This window comes from Micromys minutus, assembly GCF_963924665.1.
Source record: "Micromys minutus genome assembly, chromosome: 10".
NCBI lineage: Eukaryota > Metazoa > Chordata > Mammalia > Rodentia > Muridae > Micromys > Micromys minutus.
In genome coordinates, this window is record NC_137979.1 from 15075903 (window position 1) to 15100386 (window position 24484).

The window sequence follows — 24484 nt, forward strand, 5'->3', positions numbered from 1 at the left end:
TGGGTTTTTATTTGAAGTTTGGTGGGATGTAGAGCCAAACAGCTGTTGATGTCACCTTGGGGAGGTGTGGGGATGAAACGGAAAAGGTCTGTAGAAATAATCAATGGAGACAGCCATGTGGGAAGAAATTCGGTCCGTGTGCTGTCATGACAGCCAACGGGGGAAATGTCTCTAGAATATTAGAATGCTCAGCTCTACCAAAGACCATTGCATTCTGAGAGATCAGAGTGCAGAGGCCTGGGGCATGAGTGGAAAGCCATTGTCTGCCAGGAGTAGGGTGGAGGGCAGGGTGGCTGGGTCACATGGTGGTGAGTTGGTACAAACTACAGAGGGAAGCGAGAACATTCTTGGGTCATGAATTCTTGGGTCTTTCTGAAATCAGAAAGAACAGTGGCTGAGGGTGAGAAGGGGAAGCAGGTGACAGGACATGGAAAGCATTTCTTATAAATAAGCAACTGAATGTGTAAATGGGAGCCCATGGGGTGGGCTAGCCATGGGGCACTCGTCTGAGGCAGAGGCAGCCAGACAGCCTGCTCCACAGGTGCTAGTTTCTTTGCCTATGAGATGGGGGATAAAATTGGCTCTTGTCAGAATCAGTTAGCATGGGGTGCTTAGATAGAGTGTGCTTGATACTTGACAGATAACACAGGCATGTCAGCTACCAACATTTGAGAACTGGTGTGTACTCAGATCCATCTCCTAGCAGATCCAGAGCCTGAGACAGAGGTACTTTGGAAGGACCAGCTTTTGCTTAACCGGTGCTGGGTGTTTGTCCTGGAAATGTGATAAACAGAGGGGCAAGGTGGTATTTGTTCCTTTCTTAGCCAGATAAGAGTAACAAGACAGTTCTGCTTGCTGAGGCTTGCACTGTTTACGGCTTAGTGTAAATGATAAAAGTTGTGTGTCTTTTATCTGGGAACTGCATGATCAAAGGTAGGGTAGAAGCCCCGGATTGAGATTAAAATTTTCTACAACAGGAAGTGAGGACACTATGGAGAGAGATAGGTAGGTAGATGGAAAATTGTTGGAGGTGAGTAGTTCCGGGGATGTTGGGATGTTTGCATGGAGCTCCGAGATGAAGACCTACTGACAATGGTCTAGAAGAGCGGTTCTCACCCTCCCTAACACTGCGACTCTTTAAGGCAGTTCCTCATGCTGTGGCTGTCTCCCAACCGTAAATCTATTTTTATTGCTACTTCATAACTGTAATTTTGCTACTGTTATGTATTATATTGTAAATATCTGCGTTTTCTGTTGGGTTTAGGTGACCCCTGCGAAAGGGCCATTTGACAGCTAAAGGGGTTGTGACCCACAGGTTGAGAAAGGAAGATGTGGGGCCAGCTCTAATATTGTCAGTGACTGAGGAGTGGGGGCCACGTCTAGTATGCTGACATGAGCTTCAGAGAAGCAAGGTATAAAAATGACTTGAGGGTCATAGGGAGTGAGGCGATCAAGGACCTGCTTTCAGGTAGAAACCTGTGGACTCGGGGTGGAAGTGGGCGTGGGGACATCTTGGGCTTCCTTTCAAGGTCTCAGAGGACTCCCTGAGAGGGTCCTGGCAGAGCTTTCTGTAAATTTATGTGTGTGTGCGCGCTCGAGTGCACACGATTGAGCAGTGGTGGGGTAGGTGGTGGTGTTGGTAGTGGTGGTAAGTGCCTCCTAGTTTCAGCCTCAGCTTTCCAGTTTTGAATGTAATTAGATCAGGTTTCTCAGGTCCAGGTGCATCCCCAGGCTTTTGATCCCTGATGATTTATTCACTCTCATGTGGTTGGTGTTATATATAATGAAGCCATTTCTTCTGCCACCAATGATGGATGTTGAGAATGTGAAGTATGTGTCTGTGTTTGTGTATACATGTCTGTGTGCACAAACATGTACATTTGTATGTAAGTGGGCACTTGAGTATAAGCGCTAATATATATTCATGGACATAAGTCTGTACCTATTTGTAAACATGTATATGTTCATGTATATTCACTCATATGCAGATGTGCATGTATTACGTATGTGTTCATTTATGTATGTATTGTGTGTGTGCAGGGTAGACTTGGCTATAGAGGTCAAGGTCTGTATTATCTTAGTTAGGGATCCTATTGTTGAGCTACAACCCCATGACCAAACAAGCTTGGGGGAGAAAAGAGCTTATTTCATCTTACAGATTGTAGTCCATCCTTCGGGGAAGTCAGATCAGAAATTCAAGGCAGGAAACTGGAGGCAGGAACTGAAGCAGAGGCCACAGAGGAATGCTGCTTACTGGCTTGCTCCTCATGGCTTGCTTGTTCAACCTGTTTTCTTATACAGGCCAGGACCACTTGCACAGGGGTAAAACCACCCATAGTGAACTAGGCCTTCCCACACCAAACACTAATCAAGAAAATGCTCCACCAGCAAATTTGCCTACACTCTTATGGTAGCGTTGTTTCAGTTGAAGTTTCTTCTTCCCAGATGACTAGTTTGTGTCAGGTTGACATTAAAAATAATCAATATGGAGAAAATTTTCTGGGGCTTAGTATTGAAGAGTTTGAAATCTGGGAGTCTTGCCTTTTCTATTTCAGTCAGTATATAATGAATTTTAAATAGGAGTTTGGCATAGGCAGATCTTGTTCACTTTCTTTCCCTGCTCATGCTTGGCACCGGTCTTTCCCTGGTTAGTGCTTGGCACTCAGTGAGCATCGGTAGATATTTGTTGAAACGAACACATTCATAAATGTTTCTACTTGTAGCTTTCAAATGGAGAATGAACCAGCAAAAGAATAAAGTAGGGAAACATGTTTGGGAAACAGGCCCTGAAACTGGGGTACATTTTGGAAGGAGTTAGTCTCTGCCTAGGTGAGCAAAAAGCACGGCCATACACTTAACAGAAGCTGGCGTGGAGACAAGAGGACGTGTTTTCAGATGTACTGAGGGACAGAAAACATGAAGCTGCGTTCCTGACAGGTTTGATGAGTCTGTGACAGCACCGGGGAGAGCTTGCTTAGTGGGCTGTACGGGCAATAGGAGGTTGGGATCTACTCTCATAAAAGAGTTGGCTGGAGGAATTTCTCTGGTAATTTTCAAGTGTCAGTGGTATGGAAGACATGAAGAGATAAGGCCACCAGTGAGCCCTTCCCCTTTCTTCTCCCCATAGCCCTTGGCAATGTTTCCATGACTCAGGAATAGGACTGCAGATAGTGGAATCCTATGATGTCATTTGACACTGGCTTATTTTGCTACCTGTAACTTGAGTAACAATTTCTCAGAGCCTCAGGAGCCTCAGAAAGGGCTTCTGTGATGTGCACTTTGTGTGGCAGTGCTGGGGTGGCCCCTGCCACTCTGGGGTTGTATGGTGCTGGTGGCTTCTTCACTAAGCAGCTTGTGCCCACTGTGGTTTTGGTTTACTTCCCATAGTCTCTGGCTTGCTCAGCAGTCACCTGGCATCCTGCCAAATGAGATTTCCATAGGCTGGCGTATTTTGTGCCTAGTGGCTCGGAGAAGGCTCTTGTGCTCCATGATGCTTCCGGGGCCCGAGCTGATGGGTCCTGTTGCTCTGTTCCCGTCATAACACAAAGCATCCAGCTTTCTGTTGACCTCATGAGAGCATGGCTTCTCTTCATCATCTCCCTGCATGAGCTGACTCCCGGGCTGCTTTTATTTGTTGGTATCAGGGATTGAATGTAGGTCTCTGGGCATGCTTGTCAGGGCGTGTAACCTCCCTGAAGTTTTTACTTTTTAAAGACCTTTTTTTTATATAGAATAAATGTCTTACTTGGTTTTTTAAGGCTGGTCTTGAAGTTGTAACCCTCCTGCCTTCGCTTCCTGAGTAGTGGGAATTATGGGCCTGGGCCACCAGGCAAACTGGTTCTTTCTGGTTCCTTCTTTAGCCCATGGCAACTGGGAACTTTGGCCATACAGTTTCAGCCTGAAGATCCTTCCTGGGGGCCTCTGCCTTGCTTTGATGATGGTCAGAGAATCCATTGTGTTTCCCGTTCTCATTCTTGTGGGCTGTACTACGGTGAGGGGAGATCCGGAGCTGCTATGTTCAGAGCCCTAGAGTCTACAAGGCAAGCGTCCCATCTGGGTGTTTTTGTCCATGAATATAAGCGAGGAGAATGACAGAGCTCACCTCACAGCAGAGGGGAGGTGGCTTTGGGCATGTAGAAATCTTTGCAGAGGAGCAAGCTTGAGCAGGTAGTGTTAGCAGCGCAGATCCTCATAAAAATCAGAAAGCTGTCTGATACCTGAATTTAAAAGATGCTGCTTCTCACTTATTTATGGTGGCTAACACTGGACACGCCTTAACAATCCTCAAACAGTGACGTCATTCATGATCATTCATTCCTTGGATGGATTGCTGAGTAGCCTCTGAAATAATTATGAAGAATGTTTAACAATATGAACAGACAGAAACAATGGCAGAGCAAAAGCAATAGGCTCCCAGGGGTAAGCGTAAGGACGGGTAAGATGATAGTTATCTGATGGCACTGGGGTTGTGAGAGTTAAAAATATACCCCCTAAACCTAACGTTGATACATAATGTCTATTATAAGAACACATAGGGATGTGCAGGAGAACAGATATACTTAAATTTGGGAAACATAAACAAAGAGATGACCAGCCTTCCCCCATGGCACATGTCTCTAATTGATTTCCTAAGGGACTGGCAATTTACTTCCTGTTGACAGTTTTCTAGTGATTACCACAGCAGGCCGCAGATGGAAAATCAGAAAGGAACCATGCTTACAAGGCCGAGTTTACCCAGGAGCTTTGAACCCCACGCACTTCAACTCCATCCCCTGGTTTGCATGGTGCCTAGTCCCGTTCAGAGCCTGCCTTCTTTGCCAAGTGCTGCTGTGTCTTTTGGTTTAATTTTGATTCCACAAGTAGGGTTAGAGGTGATTATTGCTGGGTATAAGGGGCCTTTGTGACTATGTGCAAACTCTCCAATTTTTAAGTGACAGTTTGAATTGCTGTTCACCTGTGATTCACCCCAGACAATTGGGAATCTAGTTCTATCATAATTTGGAATCACCTGTGACTGAGAGTTGAGTGTTTTTAGAGATAGTCTTCTGTCCCATTCAACTGCGATCCAGTTGTCAATAAGGACAGAATAAGGAATCTAATCGGAGTGATTACCTTATTTTTTTGCTTCTAGAAGGGTCTCAAGAATCTGTCATCCACTCTCTCCAAAGTCTGGGTCCCTAGCCTCCATTCTGAAGCTCTGAGCATTTGAGAGGAGGTTGCCTGGAACTCCTCTGGTTGCGATCAGCCCTGGGAAATATGCTGGCTGTTTCCCCCATGTGTTCCTTAGGCTCACAATACCCGCATTGTTCCAGGGGGAACAGGACTTCCTCTTTCTGATTGATTAGCCATTGTGTGGCTGTGCTTTCACAGCTCAGGGGCCAGCCGTCAGGTGGTCAGGGGGTCTCTGGGCACAGACTGCCTAAATCTTTTCATGTGTGTTTCCTGGGTATGGGTCGTTAGGGTTGTTCCTTTTTGACTTAGTTGATTAATGTATGAGTCTACCCAAAATGCCCATGCAGAAAAAGGGAGAAAGGCTCCTTTGTGCCTGTTTGGTTGTTCTGGAAATTTAATTTTTAAGGTGAAACTTGATTTATATATAATACAGCCCACATGTGCTTTATGTCTAATAGGTCTTCATATGACGTCATCAAAGGAACCATTGTTAGATGGAGTATTTATTTAAGAAATACAATATTTGTGTTCAAAATTGTTCCTGAGAGCTGCCTGAGGCTCAGAACTTCCTCCAGGAGGTTCATTTAGACCAAGAGCTGTCCATCTGTACACATCCTTTAGGAGTCAGCAGAATCAGTTTTCTTTCCTGATTCTTCTTGATTTCATTTCACCCTTCCCCATCCAAGATGGTTTGCTTCCTCACAGGGCTATGAGCAGCTTGCACCAAATGTGGTCTCCATCTGCTCAGTATCTGGTGCAGGCTGGCTGACAGGATTTGTTTAGACCTATGTGCATAGCTTTCTTAGCTTTTCATTCTGATGATTTGGATGGCATCTCTTATAAGCGTGGCAAACCTGCTTTGCAGATCCTCTGCACTGAGAAGGGCAGACACCAGAGCAAGAGGTAAATGTGATAAATGCCTGGGGCTCTGAGCCAGTGTTGGACCCACAGTGTTCTGAAGTGTAGTTTTTGAAGTGCATTTTAAACTCAGTGGTGAAGTCATGCTGCATGTTTACAGATACAGATTCTTTCATGCTTGGAGAACAAAGCACTGAAAGTTATGACATTACTAGTTAGAGAACATGTCCTGTAGAGCCATATTAGCTGGAAGCATGGCTCCTCCCATGTGCAGTAGGTGGAATCCAGTAATGGTAGGCTGGTATTAGAAAACAGGCAGCTCTGATTAGACTCCGAGAGGTAACACCCAACTTAGAGTAGTGATCCTTGGCATCCCCCAAAGAGGCCTGCATTGTGTCAGAACTTACAACTGTAAAGTGACCCACCATTTGGAAGCTGATTTATAAGAGAGTGCAGCAAAGGACTTACATCTCTTTTTGAGGGGCAGCGGTGAGGAAGAGAAGGTGTCACGTGCACTGTCATACAGGGAGAGGAACAGATAGTGTTCTTTTTTCCTGAAGGATGAACTTGTCGCTCCCCGTTCTGTCTTCACTGTTCTAGGGTAGCCAGTGTTCCTCAGGATATCTAGTGACTCTCCTGTACCCTGTCTCCAGAGTCCATTGGGGCTGGCAGGAGGTGTTCATGGGGCAGGGGCAGGCAGAAACGCAGAGAGAGTGATGAGGCAGAGGCTGCTGTGGTGTGCACTCAGTATTTCCTCCAGCTGTGAACTCCAGGGACTCAGTGAAGGCCCCTGTTCTGTTCAGGGGAGAATAGTGGGCTTCCGGAAGGTCACTCCAGCTGACGATCAGCCCCAGGAGGCATGCATTACACTGAGCTGGTTCCCACCCTGGTACTTCAGAGATCATCGTTTCCAAGATACTACTCTTACTTGCCGATCCCTCCTCTGCCAAAAGTAAACTAGGCAGTGGCCAGACAGTGGAAAAGGATCCAGGGCAGGGAAGGAGATGGACAGGAAGATAAATGCAGTGGGTGAAAATGAGTCCAGCCAGACAGGTGTTTAGACAACAGCAGAGGGGGGCGGGATGAGCCCCCCATGTTGGCTTGTTCTCTGGGCTTCTGAGGATGATTTCAGAAAGGACTGGTAATGACAGAGCCAGTTATGCCTCGAGCATCTTTACCTTTTCCCTTCTGTGCTTGTCTAGTGTAGCATTCTCTGAGGCATGCAGTCCTAAAGGTTGGGGTAGGACCTTGGTTTTTTTTAAAGATTTATTTATTTTTATGTATATGAGTACACTGTTGCTATCTTCAGACACACCAGAAGAGGTCATCAGATCCCATTACAGATGGTTGTGAGCCACCATGTGGTTGCTGGGAATTGAACTCAGGACCTCTGGAAGAGAGCAGCCAATGCTTTTAATTCCTGAGCCGTCTCTCCAGTTCCAAGGACTTTGTTCAAAATTTTGCATGAGCATTTCATTGATTTCTAGTTGCACGAGATTCTCAGCCTAATGAATGAGTAATCCACATGTCAAAGGGGATCATTCTACGTTTGCCCTGTTTCTTGAAAGGCTACAGAGCAAGTCAACCTATAGCAAGCCCTGAGAAAAACTGCTGGGAAGGTATTTACTGAGGTATTTAAACAAACTGGGTGGACAATATGTCTGCAGTCATGTTTAATATAGATCCTGTAAATGATGACTCTCGGGCTAAGTAACCTAGTTGATCAATGTGCTGATCAAATACAGCCATAGCTGTAGTGTGGCTCTTGTCCTGGACTCGGTGCCCCCTTTCTTCTCAAACAGTGCCTATTAATATCTTGAGAGATTCTTGTATCCTATTGGAGACAATTTGGCCAACACTGAACAAAGCTAGCACCTCGCTCATGAGTATACACTATCTTAGAGTCAGGCGGAACGCCTGACTGGAGTTGACTTGTACCGAGGTACTAATGCATTAATCCTGCCTGGAACCACAAAAGCCCTTTGTAAGATGGCTTCCTGAGATAAGGGCACAGCCTGTGGCAGTCAGAGAGTGAGGTAATCAGTTTAGGAGAATCCCATCCGCTCTGCCTGTCCCTCATTGCAGCATTTTAAGCCACTGGCTGGCTTCTGCCTTTGATCTACGTCCACCTACTATTGTCACATGGTTCTGGAAAGGCATCGTGGCTCCATTAATGTTTTAAAGGGCACTGAGCTACAGCACATAACAAGCAAATACCAACAGAAAGCTGGTGTCTCAGACAATCTCCTGGTCCTGTTTCCTGTCTCTGAGTAGTTAATATCACCTTACACATCCTCAGTGTTTGGGTGGGTAGATTCACAGGCACCCAGTTACAAGCTGTACTGCATGTTGGAATCACCGGGCGTTCGCCTCGTCACTGTTGCCGTGATGAAAATACTCCGATCGAATGGAAAAGTTTATTTAGCTCACACATCCAGGGTGCTGTTCATCGTGGGGAGGATGGGAGGTGGGGCAGGAACCATGAAAGATGCTGCTGGCTCACCCACATGCTCCTGCTTACTTTGCTCTCTCAGCAGGCTGGGACCCCGACATACCAGTTAACAGTTGAGATAACACACACCCATCCCTACACTTGTCCCAGGCCAGTTGGATGTAGGTAGTTCTTCAGCTGAGGTTTTCCTCTCAGATAAGTCTAGGCTGTGTCAAGTTTACAATTAAAGAAAACTGTCTTAAGATGTTGTGGCTAATACATAATACATGCATATATGTTATCTGCACATAATAATGGGATTCAATGGGAAACTTCAATACAGGAAAACAACAGAGAAATGATCAAATCCAGCCTCCCTTGATCCACCTTCCCCAAGGCCTTCGCCCTTCTGGTAAGCTTTTTTTTTTTTTTTTTTTTTTAACAACTTTATTTTACAAAACAAAGATAAATGTACAGATTTTAAGCATTTTTTTGTGTAAAATTATACAATACATTTTTGTCAGTACTTTTTTTTTCAGATTTTAAAATAATTTTTACATAAAACTATATGAATATATTTTTTAGTCAGTACTTGATTTTTTTTAAAGGTTTGATAGTATATGCATTGAAACCTTAATAGTTACAATGAGCATAAAGTACATGTAAAACAAAATGTAACATGGAAATAGTCAAAGTTTTCTTGTTGTGTAAAGATTTTTTTGTTTTGTTTTGTTTTGTTTTCTTTATTTCTTGGACTTCATACAGTCTGTGAGTTGCTTCTGGGGCAGTGCGAGCCTCTGGGGTTAGCATCTCACTATCAGTGACTGCATATTATGTCTGTTCTTTTGTGACTGGGTTATCTCACTCAGAATGATATTCTCTAGATGCAGCCATTTTCTTAAGAATTTGGTCAAGTCATTGTTTCTGGTGGCTGAGTAGTATTCCATTGTGTAAATGTACCACAATTTTTGTATCCATTCATCTTCTGAAGGACATCTGGGTTCTTTCCAGCTTCTGGCTATTATAAATAGAGCTGCTATGAACATTGTGGTGCATATATCTTTGTTGTGTACTAAGGTGTCTCTGGGGTATATGCCCAGAAGTGGAATAGCTGGGTCTTCAGGTAGTATTATGTCCAATTTTCTGAGGTATCGCCAGACTGATTTCCAGAGTGGTTGTATTAGCTTGCAACCCCACCAACAGTGGAGAAGTGTTCCTCTTTCTCTGCAACCTCGCCAGCATCTGTTGTCATCTGAGTTTTGGATCTTGGCCAGTCTGACTGGTGTGAGGTGGAATCTCAGGGTCGTTTTGATTTGCATTTCCCTGATGGCTAAGGATGTCGAGCACTTCCTCAGATGTTTCTCGGCCATTTGATATTCCTCAACTGAGAACATTTTGTTTAGCTCTGTACCCCATTTTTTAATAGGGTTATTTGATTCTCTGGTATACAAAAATCTGGTAAGCTTCAATCCTATAGCCTGCTGTGCCTCTCCTTCCAGTCAATAGAAACCCTAAGACACTCCCTAAGAGAAGCTGGGCTCTCTTCTCTGATGTCTTCATTTCCTAAGTAACAACTGAGGCCCTCACAATGTTAAGGATTGCAATCCCTGCCATGGTCACACCGTTTTCCAGGTCACTGTCACTCCAGTAAATCTGAACTCAGCATCTCAGACTAGATTCTAAAACTGGGAAATGGGGTGGGGACTGGGGAGAATTGAACAAACAAGAAAACTATTTTGGTGTGGCCTCCCACCCCTCCTATCAATGCTGTTTCTGTCTGGAGACAGCAGACAGCTTTGCATTTTATTTACGGGAAGACAGAAAAAAAAAAAAAAAAAAAAAAAAGAACCTTTGTACTGGACTTGAAGGAAACTATGAAAGCCCATAGCTTGTCTTCTGACCTATGTCAACTATTTATCTCTTGTTTCCAGTGGACAAGTCTTCCCTGTGTGTTTTGACACTCTCTGTGCTTAACCATTGGCTTACTCTAGTTTCCCCCAGTCCCTGTTCCAGCAGGTATGTATGAGAAAAGTCTACCAGTCTGTGGAGTTGTCCACCAGCCACTCTAGACTGCGGTACAAAGGACCAGAGAGTGTGGGAGGGGCTGGGTTATACACCGCACACTGGTGCTTGAACAGGACGCACTATGAACTGGGCTTGCCAGATGCTTCGGATTTCTTAACCAGAAATTTAGAAGCAAGGCTGAAAGGGGATTCTCAATCCCCTAAATATCATCTCCAAGTGTGTGTGTGTGTGTGTGTGTGTGTGTGTGTGTGTGTGTGTGTGTGTGTGTGTGCATTCATTTGCATTCGTGTATGTATGTTTCCACTGTCTGGCACTATGTGGGAGCACAAATTCTAACATATCTACAAACACTCGTGGTAAGTTGAATTCTTTTTCACAGAAGGTAGATAGGCAAGATCTGGGTGGCCACTTGGATGCCCTATGTTTGAGGGTGCTTAGAATCTGAGAACTATGGCTGATCTTAGAAGAAAAGAATGGCTTAACTTTTACTTTAAAATAAGCTCAAGTATCTCTTTATAGGTTAGAGGACAATTTGAGCAGGATTTGTTTTGTAGCCTTGAAAAATGATACTGATTCTGTATTTTAAAATCCCTTGCTATAGAGTATTGTCATTGAAACTCAGTAGACAGTCCCATAAGACCTGGATCACAAAGGTTTGACACACACTAAACTTTGAAATTGTCTTTGTTAGGATTTCTATTGCTGTGGAGATATCGTGACCACAGCAACTCTTCTAGAGGAAACCATCTGATTGTGGCTGGCTTAAACTTCAGAGGTTCAGTCCATTATCATTAGGGCAGGATGGCGGGGTGGCATGCAGGCAGACATGGTGCTGAAGAGGTAGCCAAGAGGCCTAAATATGGATCTGCAGGCAGCAGAAAGAGAATGAGACCCTAGGCCTTGCTTGAGTTTCTGAGACCTTGAAGCCCTGCCCTCCAACAAGGCCACACCCATTGGTGGTGCCAGTTTGTATAAGCCTATGGGTCCATTTTTATTCAAACTACCATAGTCTTTTTCTTTTTCTTTTTTTTTTTTCTAATATGAACAAATCTCCAGGGTGCTATAATTTGTAGGAGTTTTGAATAATGTGTTAAACTTATGACTAATTTATTTTATAAAAACATCTGATTTTAAAATTTCTGTCAATGATATATTCCTCCACTGGGAGAACAAAAAGTGTGCAAATGTGCTACCTTTGTTAGAGGTGGATGATCCACACAAGTCAGCAAGACACGTCTCACTTCTGTTGTAGCTGACAGACTTGGCAGCACTTCCTCTGATGGGGATGTGGTGGTACTCAGTGTGGCCCATGCATCAAGAGCATCATCTCCCTTTGGAGGTATTTGTAGAAGCAAATTCTCAGATTCTCCAAATAGATCTACTGAGTTGGAGCATCTGAGAGCTGGGCACAGCCAGTCTCTGTGGGAGATTCTAGAGCTTATTAAAGTTGGGAAGCACTGACTGTGTTCCCCAGTGGCACAAACATCTCCTGGGAGCTTACTGAAAATCATCTGCAACATGCTTTCATGGTGCTTTGGCAGGTGAGGGCTGAAGTGTTCCACAACTCTTTTAAATACTTAAAGGCCATAGAGATGGAAAAACAGTAATAAATAATACATTTATGGGATGGAGGAGTAATGGCTCGGCCTGTAAAGTTCTTGCTATGCAAGCGTAAGGACTTGATTTTTTTTTAATCATCTGGCATCTTGGACAAGTTATCCAGTTAGATAGGCCTGTGAGGCTGCGAACCATCGACCGTGGTTCCCACCAAAGCTTCCATGTTCATGAGCACATGGAACATCATGACTTTCTGGTTTCAGACTCTCCTTGGGGCCCCTCTAGATAAATCCTGGCAGTTGTCTGGCCATCTCTGACACTTCTGTCCCCAGATGCAGGCTGAGAACAGAGGGTGGGACCTTGCCATACTTAAAGGAACCAGACCTTACCTGGGTCCTCCAGGGTCTGCCCAGTACTCAGACTGTAAAGCTAGGGGATGTGAAAGCAGGACTCCTGAAGAACCACTCATGGCAACCTAAGGACCTGGAGCAAGGCCACACTAGCATGTGTTAGGACTCAGTTCTTCTCTGAGGAACAGACCACAGGACTTAGGATCCCCAGGGTGGCTACTGATCACCTGTCAGATCAGCTTGAGGAGGCCCTGGCTTTCCCATTTTCCTAAAGCCATTTGAATCTGTGATATAAAGTAAACTTTATCAGTGAGAGAGAACCAGAGCAGAAGAATACAGGAGGAGTTGGGGAATGGGAAGAGGGGTCTGTTCTCGAGCCGCTAGAAAATACAACATGTTTAGCATACTTCATGGATACTGCTTGCTGTGCTTTGGCCATGGTCACGTGAATGTCTCCCCTGCAAGATCTTGGCATTTGCCTTGAGGAGACAATAAGGGGGCAGGGAGAGGTGACATTCAAGTCTGTACTTGAAGTATCCATAAGTCTTTCTTAATGAGAGGTGATATCACGTAGCTTCTTCAGACAGTGGAATACATAACCCTTGCAGGGATTTGGAACCCTTCTTCAGCACATTCTTTATTGACACATCTGTCCCCAGACAAACTCCAGATTCTCAGTGTCTCCAAGGCAACGTAGCTGTCTACAGTAGTTCCTGTTCCCCAAGGAATGTGTCCCAAGACACCCATGAATGCCTGAAATAGGGGATAGCACCAAACTCTCTCTTGACTATGTTTTCTCCTATGTATGAGTATCCACAATAAAGTTTGAGTTAAAGTTAAGCTCACTGAAATTAGCAATAGTAACTAATGATATGGCATGATATTATAAAACAATAAATCATTTATTTCTGGAATGTTTTCCTTTATCATTTCAGGAAACTGGAATCATGGAAAGTAACACAAGGGCTTAGGAGCTACTTGTCTTGACCATTAGTTACCATGTTTGTTTGAACTCAGGTTAGAGATGGCAAGATGAATTTGTTTAATTCTTCTGCCTTATAAACTCCCACTGAAATGACTTAAAGCTATAAAAACAGGGAAAAGCTACACCATAAGAGAAAAATGGGGCAGTGCCAGATGCAGAGGAGGTGCTTGGCATTTCTGGTACACAGAGTGCCACTGGGGTGAGAGAAGAGCCTGCTATGGCCCCAACTTGGTGCCTACAAAAGGCCAAGGAAATGGACAGGTAGAATTCTCACCAAAGCTTCCCGCTGTGGTCTCAGATGTCAGAACTTCTGAGCAGAAGCCACAGGGAGGAATGCATTTTGTTCAGACCCACCATTAATAAGCTGTACCAGCTGCAATTCTGTGTGTTGAATAGAGAGAGTGTCTACATCATAAGATGCAATAAAGACTTGAGACATGGGACACATCTAGACACACAGTTGGAAAAATAATAGCTGCCCTTTAACCATTACTGCCTCCCGCAGACTGCTGAGGTTTTGGAACAAATGTATTGCTAATCTTTAAGGAAGGTTTGGTAAATAGACTCATTCTAATAAGGCAATTCTCCTAACGAGACAACTGGAGTTCAGCAAGGGTGAGATACTTGTTCAAGGCTCATCCTCTTTTGGGTATGGTAGGCCCGTGCTCCAAGTCCTAAACCCACATTGCTAATGTTTCTGATTCGTTTCTTGTTTTGGCAGTGTCTCACATAGTTTAGGGCAGCCTCCAACTTCTGATTTGGCTGTCTCAACTAAGTTATACATTTAAGCTGCCACACCCAGCTAACGAGTCTCTTTTTAGCAGTGCTAGGTCTCTAACACAGGCCTTGTGCATACCGGGCAAGCATTACACCAGTGAACCCTAGTTCTAAGCTGTATGTAACATATCGTTAACAGCATGCATGAAGGTAGTTACAAAACCTTGAGCACAATTGGTGGTACATCCAGAAAACACTTAAAAACTTGCCATTGTCTTTTACATAGTATAGTATAATAACCAGTCATACAGCTTTGGTTGTGTTAGATTTTTATTATGTAGAAGTGATTTTTGAGGCACAAAGGAGGATATACTTAGTTTCTATAGAAACACTACATCTTGCTTTCCCCACTTTAAAAGAAAATTAAAAACAGCCTATGTAGCTCAGGCTGCCCTCAATGTTGTATTCAACCTACCCAAGCCTCCTGAGTTATTATATATTACAAGTATGAGCCTCCATGTCTAGCATACTTTTCAATAAGGAGCTTAAGCATGAATAGAGTTTGGTGACTGTAGAAGCCCCTGGAGTGAGCCTCCTGTGATTACTCAAGGATCACTACGTTACAGTCCTTCAACGACTTTCTAAGCAGTTCGTTGAGGACAGTAGAGTTTGGGCCTTAAGTTGGATAAAAACCTTTGAAAGTAAGCCTGCTCAATTCCAACTCTCTCTCTTTAGCAGCGTGATGCTGCTCTCTAATTGATATAGTTTGTAGAATATCACTCTGTTTATTATCTTAAGGTTGGGTTTTACTCCCACTAGATACTGGGGAAAGACTTCTATGGTCTATGGTCCCAGCCCCCTGGATTCTCTAATGATGTGGAATTCGCTGCTTCTAAACTACTGCATTTCTCTTTCAGTAAGACTCACGGAAAACATTGGGCTCCCTCTGACACTGCTTGAAAAACACAGCCCATGGCCAGCCTATGTCACATATTCCTCCCCAGCAGTAACCCGACTCACTGAGAAAAGCTGGGCCAAGAATCTGGAGTGCATTTATGCTGAGAAAGAGTGCAAGCCAACAATGCCTAGCAAACCTAGTGCCATACTGAAGAGGAGGAAGTCATCCAAGCCTTCAGAATTCACTCTGAGAGATGCTCTGTCAGAGACTGTGCTACCTGTGTGGGAATGTTCCACTGCAAACGTGAGCCCCGTCTTTGCCCCAGAATCCGTACAATTCCAAATGGAAGCCAGAGAGGGACCCACATCAGACTTCAACAAGATCATCTTCTCCAGGAGGCCTGCAATGAAGAAACTCCCATACGGCTTACTACAGGCCAGCAAGGAGACACACACCAAAGTTTAGCAAAGAGCCCTGTAGCTACCACCTGCGACTGAACAACAGTCACTCTCCATTTGCTACAAATTACATCATGTCCTTGAAACTTGAAGTTGTTCTTGTTTATATAGAGGTTGTCAGACCGAGACCTTATCAGAAAGTGGGCTGGGGGTGTTTGGATAGACAACCCCAACACTGGAGTCTGTTGGAGCAGGACAGCTGTAGATGCTGACGGTCTCACTATAGGTATGTTTGTCCATGTACAGACAGCAGACAGAAACCACAACAGTGGTTTTACCAGACACAATAAGTTAAATAGCTCTTTAATCAGGCAACTAAAGAGGGCAGAAAGGTAAAAGATGCCAGTTACTAGCAGAGGTAGCCCTTGTGTGAAACCAGTCCTATTCCTGATGCATTGGTGTTAGATGTTAGATGTTAGAAAGGAGATATGGGGTGAAACTCAGACTTTCTGAGGTAGGGAGTGACTGTACTCAGCTTGTCTTGCTGCTGACTCGGTGCTGAGAAGAGCCCTTACCTCTGAGAAGGGGGGTCTCTGTTCACCTAGCATCACTGAGACACATCCATGAGGCTGGTTCAGTTGAGTATTAGAAACACAAACACTGGATTCAAATGGTCCTAGAAGGCATTGCTGCTGTCTGGCTGACAGAAAGGGATATGGGGGAAGCTGGCAGAGGCAGAACAGAATCAGCAGAAACCAACAGGATGCAGCTAGTGAGTTTCTTCATCCCCTCTAACCATGCAGACTCCTGCTAGTGCCCTCTGTGGACAGGATTTGTGGGGGGATAAGAAGATATGTGGTTGGCTGATTCCCAACTCTAGCATCTCCCAGGAATATGTACCACAGAGGAGAGGATGATTTTTTGAAGCCAACATAAAATTAGCTTAGTAACCACCAGTGTGGCACCCTATGGCACCTGAACCTGTTATTGGAGAGCTTTTCCCCCCTTGGAGGTTGTGGTAATTTGAATGTCCTTGGCATAGGAGTGGCACTATTAGGAGGTGTGGCCTTGTTGGAGCAGGTGGGGCCTTGTTGGAGGAAGTGTGTCACTGTGGGGAAGGGCTTTGAGACCTTCCTTCTAATTTCCTGGAAGTTGGTCCTTTCCTAGCTGTCTTCAGTATGAGAGAACTCTCAGCTCCTCCAGCACCATGCCTGCCTGAATGCTGCCATGCTTCCTGCCATGATGATAATGGACTGAACCTCTGAACGTATAAGCCAACCCCAACTACATGTTCTTATAAGAGTTGCCTTGGTCATGGTGTTTGTCTACAACAATAAAACCCTAACTAAGACAGAATTTGGTCCCTGGAGTGGAGTATTGCTGTGATAGGCCTGACCATACTTTTGTTTGAAGAATGTGGATTTGGGGACTTTGGATTTGGAAAGCCATGGAATGCTTTAGATGGGGCTTAATGGGCCAACCTAGTGGCCTAGAGACTGTTTTGTGATATTTTGGTGAAGAATATGGATTTTTTTTTTTGAAATTGTCTGAAGAGTCTGCTTGAGTCTAGGTAAAGAGATTTAGATTGTTTTGACAAAGAAAGTCTCAAAACGGCCTGGTATAAATTCTGTTGTGTAAGTCTACTCTTACGATGAGTGTTTTAATAAAAAGAAACAAGCTGAGAAAGGAAAAAATATAAAATGTATGGTTTGCATAATAAAAGGGCACCAGTTCAGTGAAATGGAACTGAATCCTATGTTCAAGGAGATAAACAGATTAAAGGAGTGATGATCTCAGGGCAAGCTAGCACCCAGCTAAGTTTAGGTCCAAGCATGGTGGTACACACCTTTAATTCAAGGAGACTGAGGCAAACAGATCTCTGAGTTCAAGGCCAGTTGGGTATAGACCAAGTTCCAAGTAGAGAAAAGCTTAAGTCCAGGCATGGTAATACATGCCTTTGATTCCAACATTCAGGAGACTGCCATGTAAATCTCAAAGTTTAAGTTCAAACTACAGAGCAAGTTCCAGGACAGCTAAGCTTAGGCAGTGAAGGAGTTGGAAAATAGAAATCTAGTAATAAAAACAAGGGGGTTAGGTGGCAGGAGGAATGTTCCAGCCCCAGCAAGCAGCAAAACCCAGCAGCTTTGGCCATGTGGGTTTGGCTTTAGAGTCAAGAATAGAAGGGACTACTGGGATAATTGATACTGGTTAGATGAAACTAAGAAATTAGCAGTGATTAAGACCAGCATCAGTGAGATGCAATTTTCTGGGTAGTGTTTTCTGAGATCACAATGTAGCTGTGTTGCAGAGATAACAAAGGTTGTACCTTGTGCTGCAGTTGGACTTGGTAATGTGTAAGAGTCACCCAGGTGGTGCTGGTTTTGAAGGCATGAAGGTGTCATGGAGAACAGCCGAGGTTCTGCACTGTGAGTGCCGAGGGAAGGCCGTTGGTGAAGGTGAAGCCTCTGTTGCATTTAATGGATGGTCCAGGACTGAAGGGTTCATGCAAAGCAGTTGAGGTTTGGTACCACAAAAAGAGCCTATGAGAGGGTATTGTCTAGTTGCAGCAGAAGACCCCAGTGTGTTGGAGATACCAGCACCATGGGATGATCATCAAAACAAGTAGCAGCAGTGGAGTGGAAGCAACCAGAGCCTAGAGTGCTACAGAGGGCAGAGCTAGAGAAATGACCCAAACCCTTTGCAGGAACCCATAAAATCATGTGTGGATCCCAGGCATTTGGATGAGAAGCTGTGAAGTTGAAGTTGACTTGGAGACCCCAAAATATTAAAGATGCCAGATCCTGCCAATGAAAGCTATCAGAGAATGGAACCAGCCCAGGAGAAAGAACGTTGTTGCAGTTAGCAAAGATGAAAAAGAAGATCTGAAGACCGCTTTGACATCAGACATGGAGATGTAGAGTTTGGAGTTTGCTCAGCTAGTTTCCTATCTTGCTTTGGGGATTACAGTTAAGTGACTGGATGAATCTCAGAAGAGATTTTTGAACTTTGGACTTTTAACATTGTTGAGACTACTATAGATTATGGGGACTTGGGAAGTTGGATTAAATGTATTTTTTATTATGCTATGGCGAGGTATGGCCCCCATAGACTCATGTGTTCGAATAAGCCTATGGGGGCCATGGAGTGGAATATGGTGGTTTGAATTCTGCCTGGATGCTACCATTTTTCTCTCCATAATGATAATTGAACGAATCTCTGAACCTGTAAGCCACTCGCAATTAAATATTGTTTGTATAAGAGTCGCCTTGGTCATGATGTCTGTTCAAAACAGTAAAACCCTAACAAACCCAGAGGGCTTACAAAATGGTGCATGGGTATAGTGGTGGGCGATGGGTGCCTGTGCTGAACAATGAAGGGTTTCTTTCCTCTTCTGTATTTACGCACTCTGCGTGCCACAGTGCTTGTGCATGGCATACAAGTGGAGGTTTGAGGACAACTTTGGGACGGTTGTCCCTCTCTTTCCCTCATGTGGGTCCTGGAGAGAGACCTCAAGTTGTCAAACTGATCAGGAAGCAGCTTTGCCTGCTGAGCCATCTTGCAGACCCCTCTGGTGCTTCTTCTAGTGTGTGGAACAGATCTGACATGAGTTTGGGGGAAGGATTAGGATTCAGAGGTGAGTTCCTGGCTGGACACTAGCTGTTAATTAGATGGCGAGCTAGAAATGGCCCCCTCCATGTTCTGGGTTGGATCCAAAGCAAATGAGTTCTCCTCAGTCACCAAGCAGACAGGCTTTGTCTTCAGGCACAGACAGCCTTCTGTTTGGGTTTGACTACCATCATGAATGAGGACCCTACCCATGTCTCTGTGCATCTGCAAGGCAGTTGGTACGCTTCTTCTCTGGTACACCAGCATGTGATACCAATGACATTTGAAAGAGGCCAAATCTCCCCTCAGTGCATCTTCTCCATTGGACCGTAAACATTTGGCATCACTCACGGGGGTAGCTTTTTCTGACTCTGGCTCCCGGGCAGGTCTGTCCATATACCACTGTCAATTAGAAGCTCCCAGTCCAGTCCCATGTTTTTAACCCTTGGCCAGTATGAGTTCTGTGGAATGGTAGATCTTTCTGGGTGAATCTAGGTAAGCATAGCTTCTGTCTTAGAGGCACATGATAAATTCTGAGAGTATTTAAGACTGTGATGCTGTGGTATACACCTGTACTTCAAGCACTCGGGGCTGGGAAAGGAGGCAGAAGAATGAGCTACTAACCCAGCCCTGGCTCAAAACAAATGGTACAAGTGTAAAAACAAACAGAAAACCAACCACCTCTTTTATCTCTTTATGGGCATTTCTGGCCAGGGTGTATCTGGGAGCACATGGATTAAGGCCCCTCCTTGAATGTTAACAGGGATCTGAGGCTACTGTAGTCTTGTTCTCCCAATGCCTTTAAGGGCAGAGTTATATGGCAATTTGGATAGGCATATAGGTATTATTTTCTTTGTACTTGTTCAATTCTTAAAAAAAAAAAAAACCTACCCAAACAAACAAACAAACAAACAAAAACCCAATTCTATAGTAATCGGTTCCAGCTAGCATGATTTAGAATAATTTAGTTCTCAGCCTAGTATAACAACACAGGCATGAGCCAGGGATGTCATCCATATCTTCTACCCTCATGGAGAGAGTCTGAACCTTATGCATGCAATGTCTTTAAGAAAGGGGGAGAAAGAAACCAAAAACAACAAAAAAATCCTTTTGAAATGAAGAGCTCGCTTAAGTCTAGGTTTGGACACTGGGGTCTGGCCATTTAGGGGCTTGAGCATCTCTTGTTATATTTTCAAGATGACTGGAGATGCTTCTGAGAAAGAATTGTTCCAAGGAAGAAACTGCTGGACTTGTGAGAAACCGTTGGTCATTGGTCACAAGGTGATCCTCAGCCTCAGTGACTTACAGTGTGCAATGCTTTGATGTGTCAGCTGGTTGAGACCTTCCCAAGGGCTATGGAGACATGGACCAATGGGTCCATTTCCTCAAAGGATACTATGGCTAAAGTTCTGGAGGTTCTGGAGTACCAAGACAAAGAGGAAGAGATGCCTTTGACTTCACAGCAGCCCACCAGCACACAGATCACATTACCTTGGGTGAAGCCTTGAAATCTCGAGGTCCAGGAAAGTCCAGCATATGCTTGCTGGGACTGACTCTGTTCATCTCTAGCATTTCCAAAAGTAAGCATGGAGTCTTTCCAGGGCCCTGACATCCATCTGGAGCAGTCGGGGCATGCATGAAGTGGAATGTGGGATTATTTCCACGAAACTTCATCTGCTTGTTCAAACCAGGGAGGCCTGGAGTATCTCAGGTTACTCTGAGCATAGTTAATGGTAATCTTGAAGAAGGAACTGGCTTTCTCTGGTGTGTCACAGTCTGTGGACACCTCTTATTTATCTCCTCTCCGTGTGGTGTTTTTTGCTTAGCAAAGTTGTTGCAGTGAGCCCTTTTGCTTTTGTAGTTCGTGCTGAATCAGAACTCACATTTTCTTAGCCTGTCCGTGTTGCTGGTATCTAAGGCCACATACTGACACATTTTATTCAGCTGTTTTACACAGGTTCCTTGGCTTCCAGTGCACAACGTAATATTTACCATTTGCAAATTCCAAAGGGGTGCCAGACAGTTGATGTTTAACCTCCACAGCATATCCAAGCTGCTGACCGGTTTTGCTGTTCTACGCTCTGGAGTTTTCTTAGCCGTGGACTGGGGCACATCTTCATGGAGATTAGGCCTGCCCCAAGGAGAAGAGGTTGCAGGAATCTTCAGGGAAATTTCCAGAACAGAGGTTCTGGTTGGTATAGCTGTATACATTTGGGGGTTGCTGAGCTCTCTAACTGGAAGAGACAGAGGTGGGACCTAAGCGGATAGAGTAGATACTTTGTGAGCCATGCCAAAGTGAAGTGGATATAGCGTGTCCATTGTGCCTTTTTGTTTTTGTGACTCGGTGTCCTTATGTAGGAGTGGTAACTGTCCAACAGTTTTATAGTTTCCTCCTTTAGGATACAGAGAACATAACAAGCTCCCGAGTCAGAGGATTTCTGAGCCTCGCCAGGGCTCCTTAAAGGTAGCTAAGCAAACATGGGAAGTAGAGGAGCCAGCATGGGACAGAGACCAGCTCCCGGCACTGGGATCCCAGTCTGTGGAGATAAAAGAACAAGCCCTAAATGCCCTTAGCCCTCCAGCCACTATGTCAGCAGCTGTGGCAAAAAGATTACCAAGTGTTCTTTCTCTAAGCTGTGTCCAAGCCAACAGGGCCATCTGCACCAGGTGGTTCTTTTTGGCTTTAAGTCATTCCCTCTTGTCCCTGCCCCTAGAACCTTTTAAGGATGTACAGACCAAAGGGCACATTTTTAAAGCTCTCAAGTTATCTGTGGCAGATAAAGCACAGACTGAGAGAGCCAGGGGAGGACTGTGGGGGAGGGGAAGGAGGCAGAGATTGAAGCTCAAAGCTGAGGTTCTGTTTATTGAAAAACCTCTTCCTACTTCTTACCCTGTTCTGGCTTATATCTCTCGTATCTGGGACCCAGGGTCTCAGCCAACTACTGTGGAATCATGGGGTGACACCACTAGATCTGTAGGGGCGCATGGTTGCATTCCTAGGAGGAGCCAGGAGGCAGTGTAGACCACCTGTATTGTGTTTGCACAGGGCCCCGACCCTTGGCACACATTGTAGGATGCTAGGTAGCACACTGCACACATGGACACACATTAACTATGAAGTTATGTTGCTTCTGGTAAAGGTTAGAGAAGAATACCCTTGGAATGTCATAACCCCATATTCTATGCCACCCCACATTCTGCACCTCATTCACAGCATGGCTGATTTCTCCATGTGGAGCTACCTCCTTGTGGATGCACAAGCTAGGTGTAGGTGGTGCGACCTTAACTTTCTATTCCAGAGGCAATAACACTTGACACCCCACCTCTGGCATTTTCAGGTAGCTCTTTTACTGACTCACTCACTTCCTGTCTTCATTCAATCCTTCAACGACCCAGAGTGGCCCATTCATTCCTCTCAGCAGAGAGAGGGACCTGAGATGTCACAGAATTTCAGACAAACTGGGAACTTGACGCCTTGGCACTGTTTCTGCACATGTGCCAAGTGGGCAGATATTTTTGTAGAGAACAGTCAGTTCGAGAGCCAGCTGCAACTGGAGGGAGGTTGGCCAGAGTATGGCTGACTCTTCGTTCACACTTTTATACGTTGGATTCTGTCTGTATCTGCTTTACTGCTCAGACTTCTGGGGCAGGCTTGCTTCGGTAAGTGGGAGGTAATGGAAGCGAAGGAACCTTTGTTGGGCTCCAAGTAGTTCAACACCATGTGTGGGATCACTTAAAAAAATGATGCATTTATTTTATTTTTATTTATGTGTGAGTACACTGTCGCTGTCTCAGACACTTCAGAAGAGGACATCAGATCCTATCACAGATGGTTGTGAGCCACCACGTGGTGGCTGGGAATTGAACTCAGGACTTCTAGGAAGAGCAGTCAGTGCCCCTAACCACTGAGCCATCTCTCCATGGGATGGATCACTTTTGAACTCAGTATTTCTCTGCTCTCAGAACGCCTCAGATTTGTACCAGTGACAGTCTTGCTGGGTTTGGTCTGTAGCTGCTGAGCCCAGGGTGTCTCAAAAAGCAGTTTTGAGACCCTTCTCCATGTGGTCGGCTTGCTCTGTGCCTGTGGCCCCATAGGTGTTGGACAAGTCTGGCCACATTCTCTTATATTCCCTGGACTGTGCTTTGGGTTCTGGGCCAGAATTGGTGCTCAAATATGGAGTAAGGAGTTTTTAAGAGCAAGCTCCAAGACTCGAAACAAAAGGTACTGAGAAGAAACTTCCTTCTCCAGTGCCAAGAGGTTGGTAAACACACATTTTTGTAGGCAGGAATAGGCTGCCTTGCCGTGAACTCTGCTCTTAGCTTTAATTCTATTACGTAAACTATCCAATGGACACCCTTTATGCACTTTTTCTTTTAGGGTACTGGAAAAAGAGACAGAACATAGGACACAAAGCCACAAAACATGTGATTAGTTTGTCACTTTCAAAAGCCTTTCAAGCCTTTGCGATAAAATTCTAAGCTTTTTTTTTCTAGCCTTTATCAGAAAGGGCATAATTTCATAGCCCTAATGCAACACGCTGACAGGCACCCTGCAAATGCACACCAAGTGCTTGCTGTGTCAGGCAGCGTGCCAGGGCCTTGGGTGGACATGGCAGACATGGGGTTCTATTTTTGTGGTAGAGACACTGGACAAGCATTACCATCTGGGCAGAGTAAGGAGCGCTTTGCAGAAGCTGGGGGCACTGCAAGAGTGTGTTTGCCGAGGGCTCATGACCTCCCTTCCTCATGCAGAGGGGATTATGGGAGGAGGCAGGATTAGTGTCAGGACAGCTGCTCATAAAAGAGAGTGAGGTCATGTCGAAGCTGTGGCCAAATTGAATTTTCGTGGCTGGGTGCGTTTTAAAAACTTTGCAGAGCTGTCTTCAGTTTATATTCAGCCCCAGTTTCCATGTTTGTTTCTGTAGCACCATGGAGCTGATCCCTAGTTCAAGGCTGGCTTTCAGTGAGAGAATCTCCCTTTCTGGTCCTAGTGACAGCACAGAGGAAGTGCCAAGCGTTTGCACAGTTTGTCCCAGGGCTTTCTCCCAGCCTGGTGTTCTGTCCTGGACAACGGGGCTGGGCACTGACAAAGGAGACCTTGAGGGTTCTTGAGTGCTCACCCCAGACCTGGTTAGGTGCCAGGTCCCAGCCTCCAACAGCCTTCAGAGTCCAAGCTCCATTCCCAAGTTCTCTTGTGCACAAGAGCCAGTTCTGGCCTTCAGGCCTTCTCTGTGCAGCCTGTTTGCTTTTCCAGATCTCTGATCTAGACATTCCTCTTTATTGCTGTTTCCTCTGTCCCTTCCTCTTTCCTTTCTTCTTTCCCTTCCTCCTTATCTACTTCCTGCTTCCTCTTCCTTCCCTTTTTCTACTTCCTTCTTTCCTTTCTCTTCCTTCATTACCTTTTGATCTCCATTGTTGTGTGTGTGTGGTTGCGAAATAAAATGATGCTGCTTGTAAGTAGCTGGCTCTCTTACAATCTGAGGAAGA

The 24484-nt window shown here is 44.9% G+C and overlaps 1 protein-coding gene across 1 annotated transcript in view; it reads left to right on the forward strand.

The window, feature by feature from the left end:
* Positions 1-15458, forward strand: part of CDRT4 (CMT1A duplicated region transcript 4) — a gene marked incomplete at both ends in the record, with an annotated part of 34027 nt that extends 18569 nt beyond the window's left edge. Inside the window, one exon of the mRNA XM_080924072.1 lies at positions 15013-15458. Coding sequence (XP_080780198.1) covers positions 15013-15458 — 446 coding nt within the window. The remainder of the gene's footprint in view (positions 1-15012) is intronic.
* Between the last annotated feature and the right edge of the window lie 9026 nt (positions 15459-24484).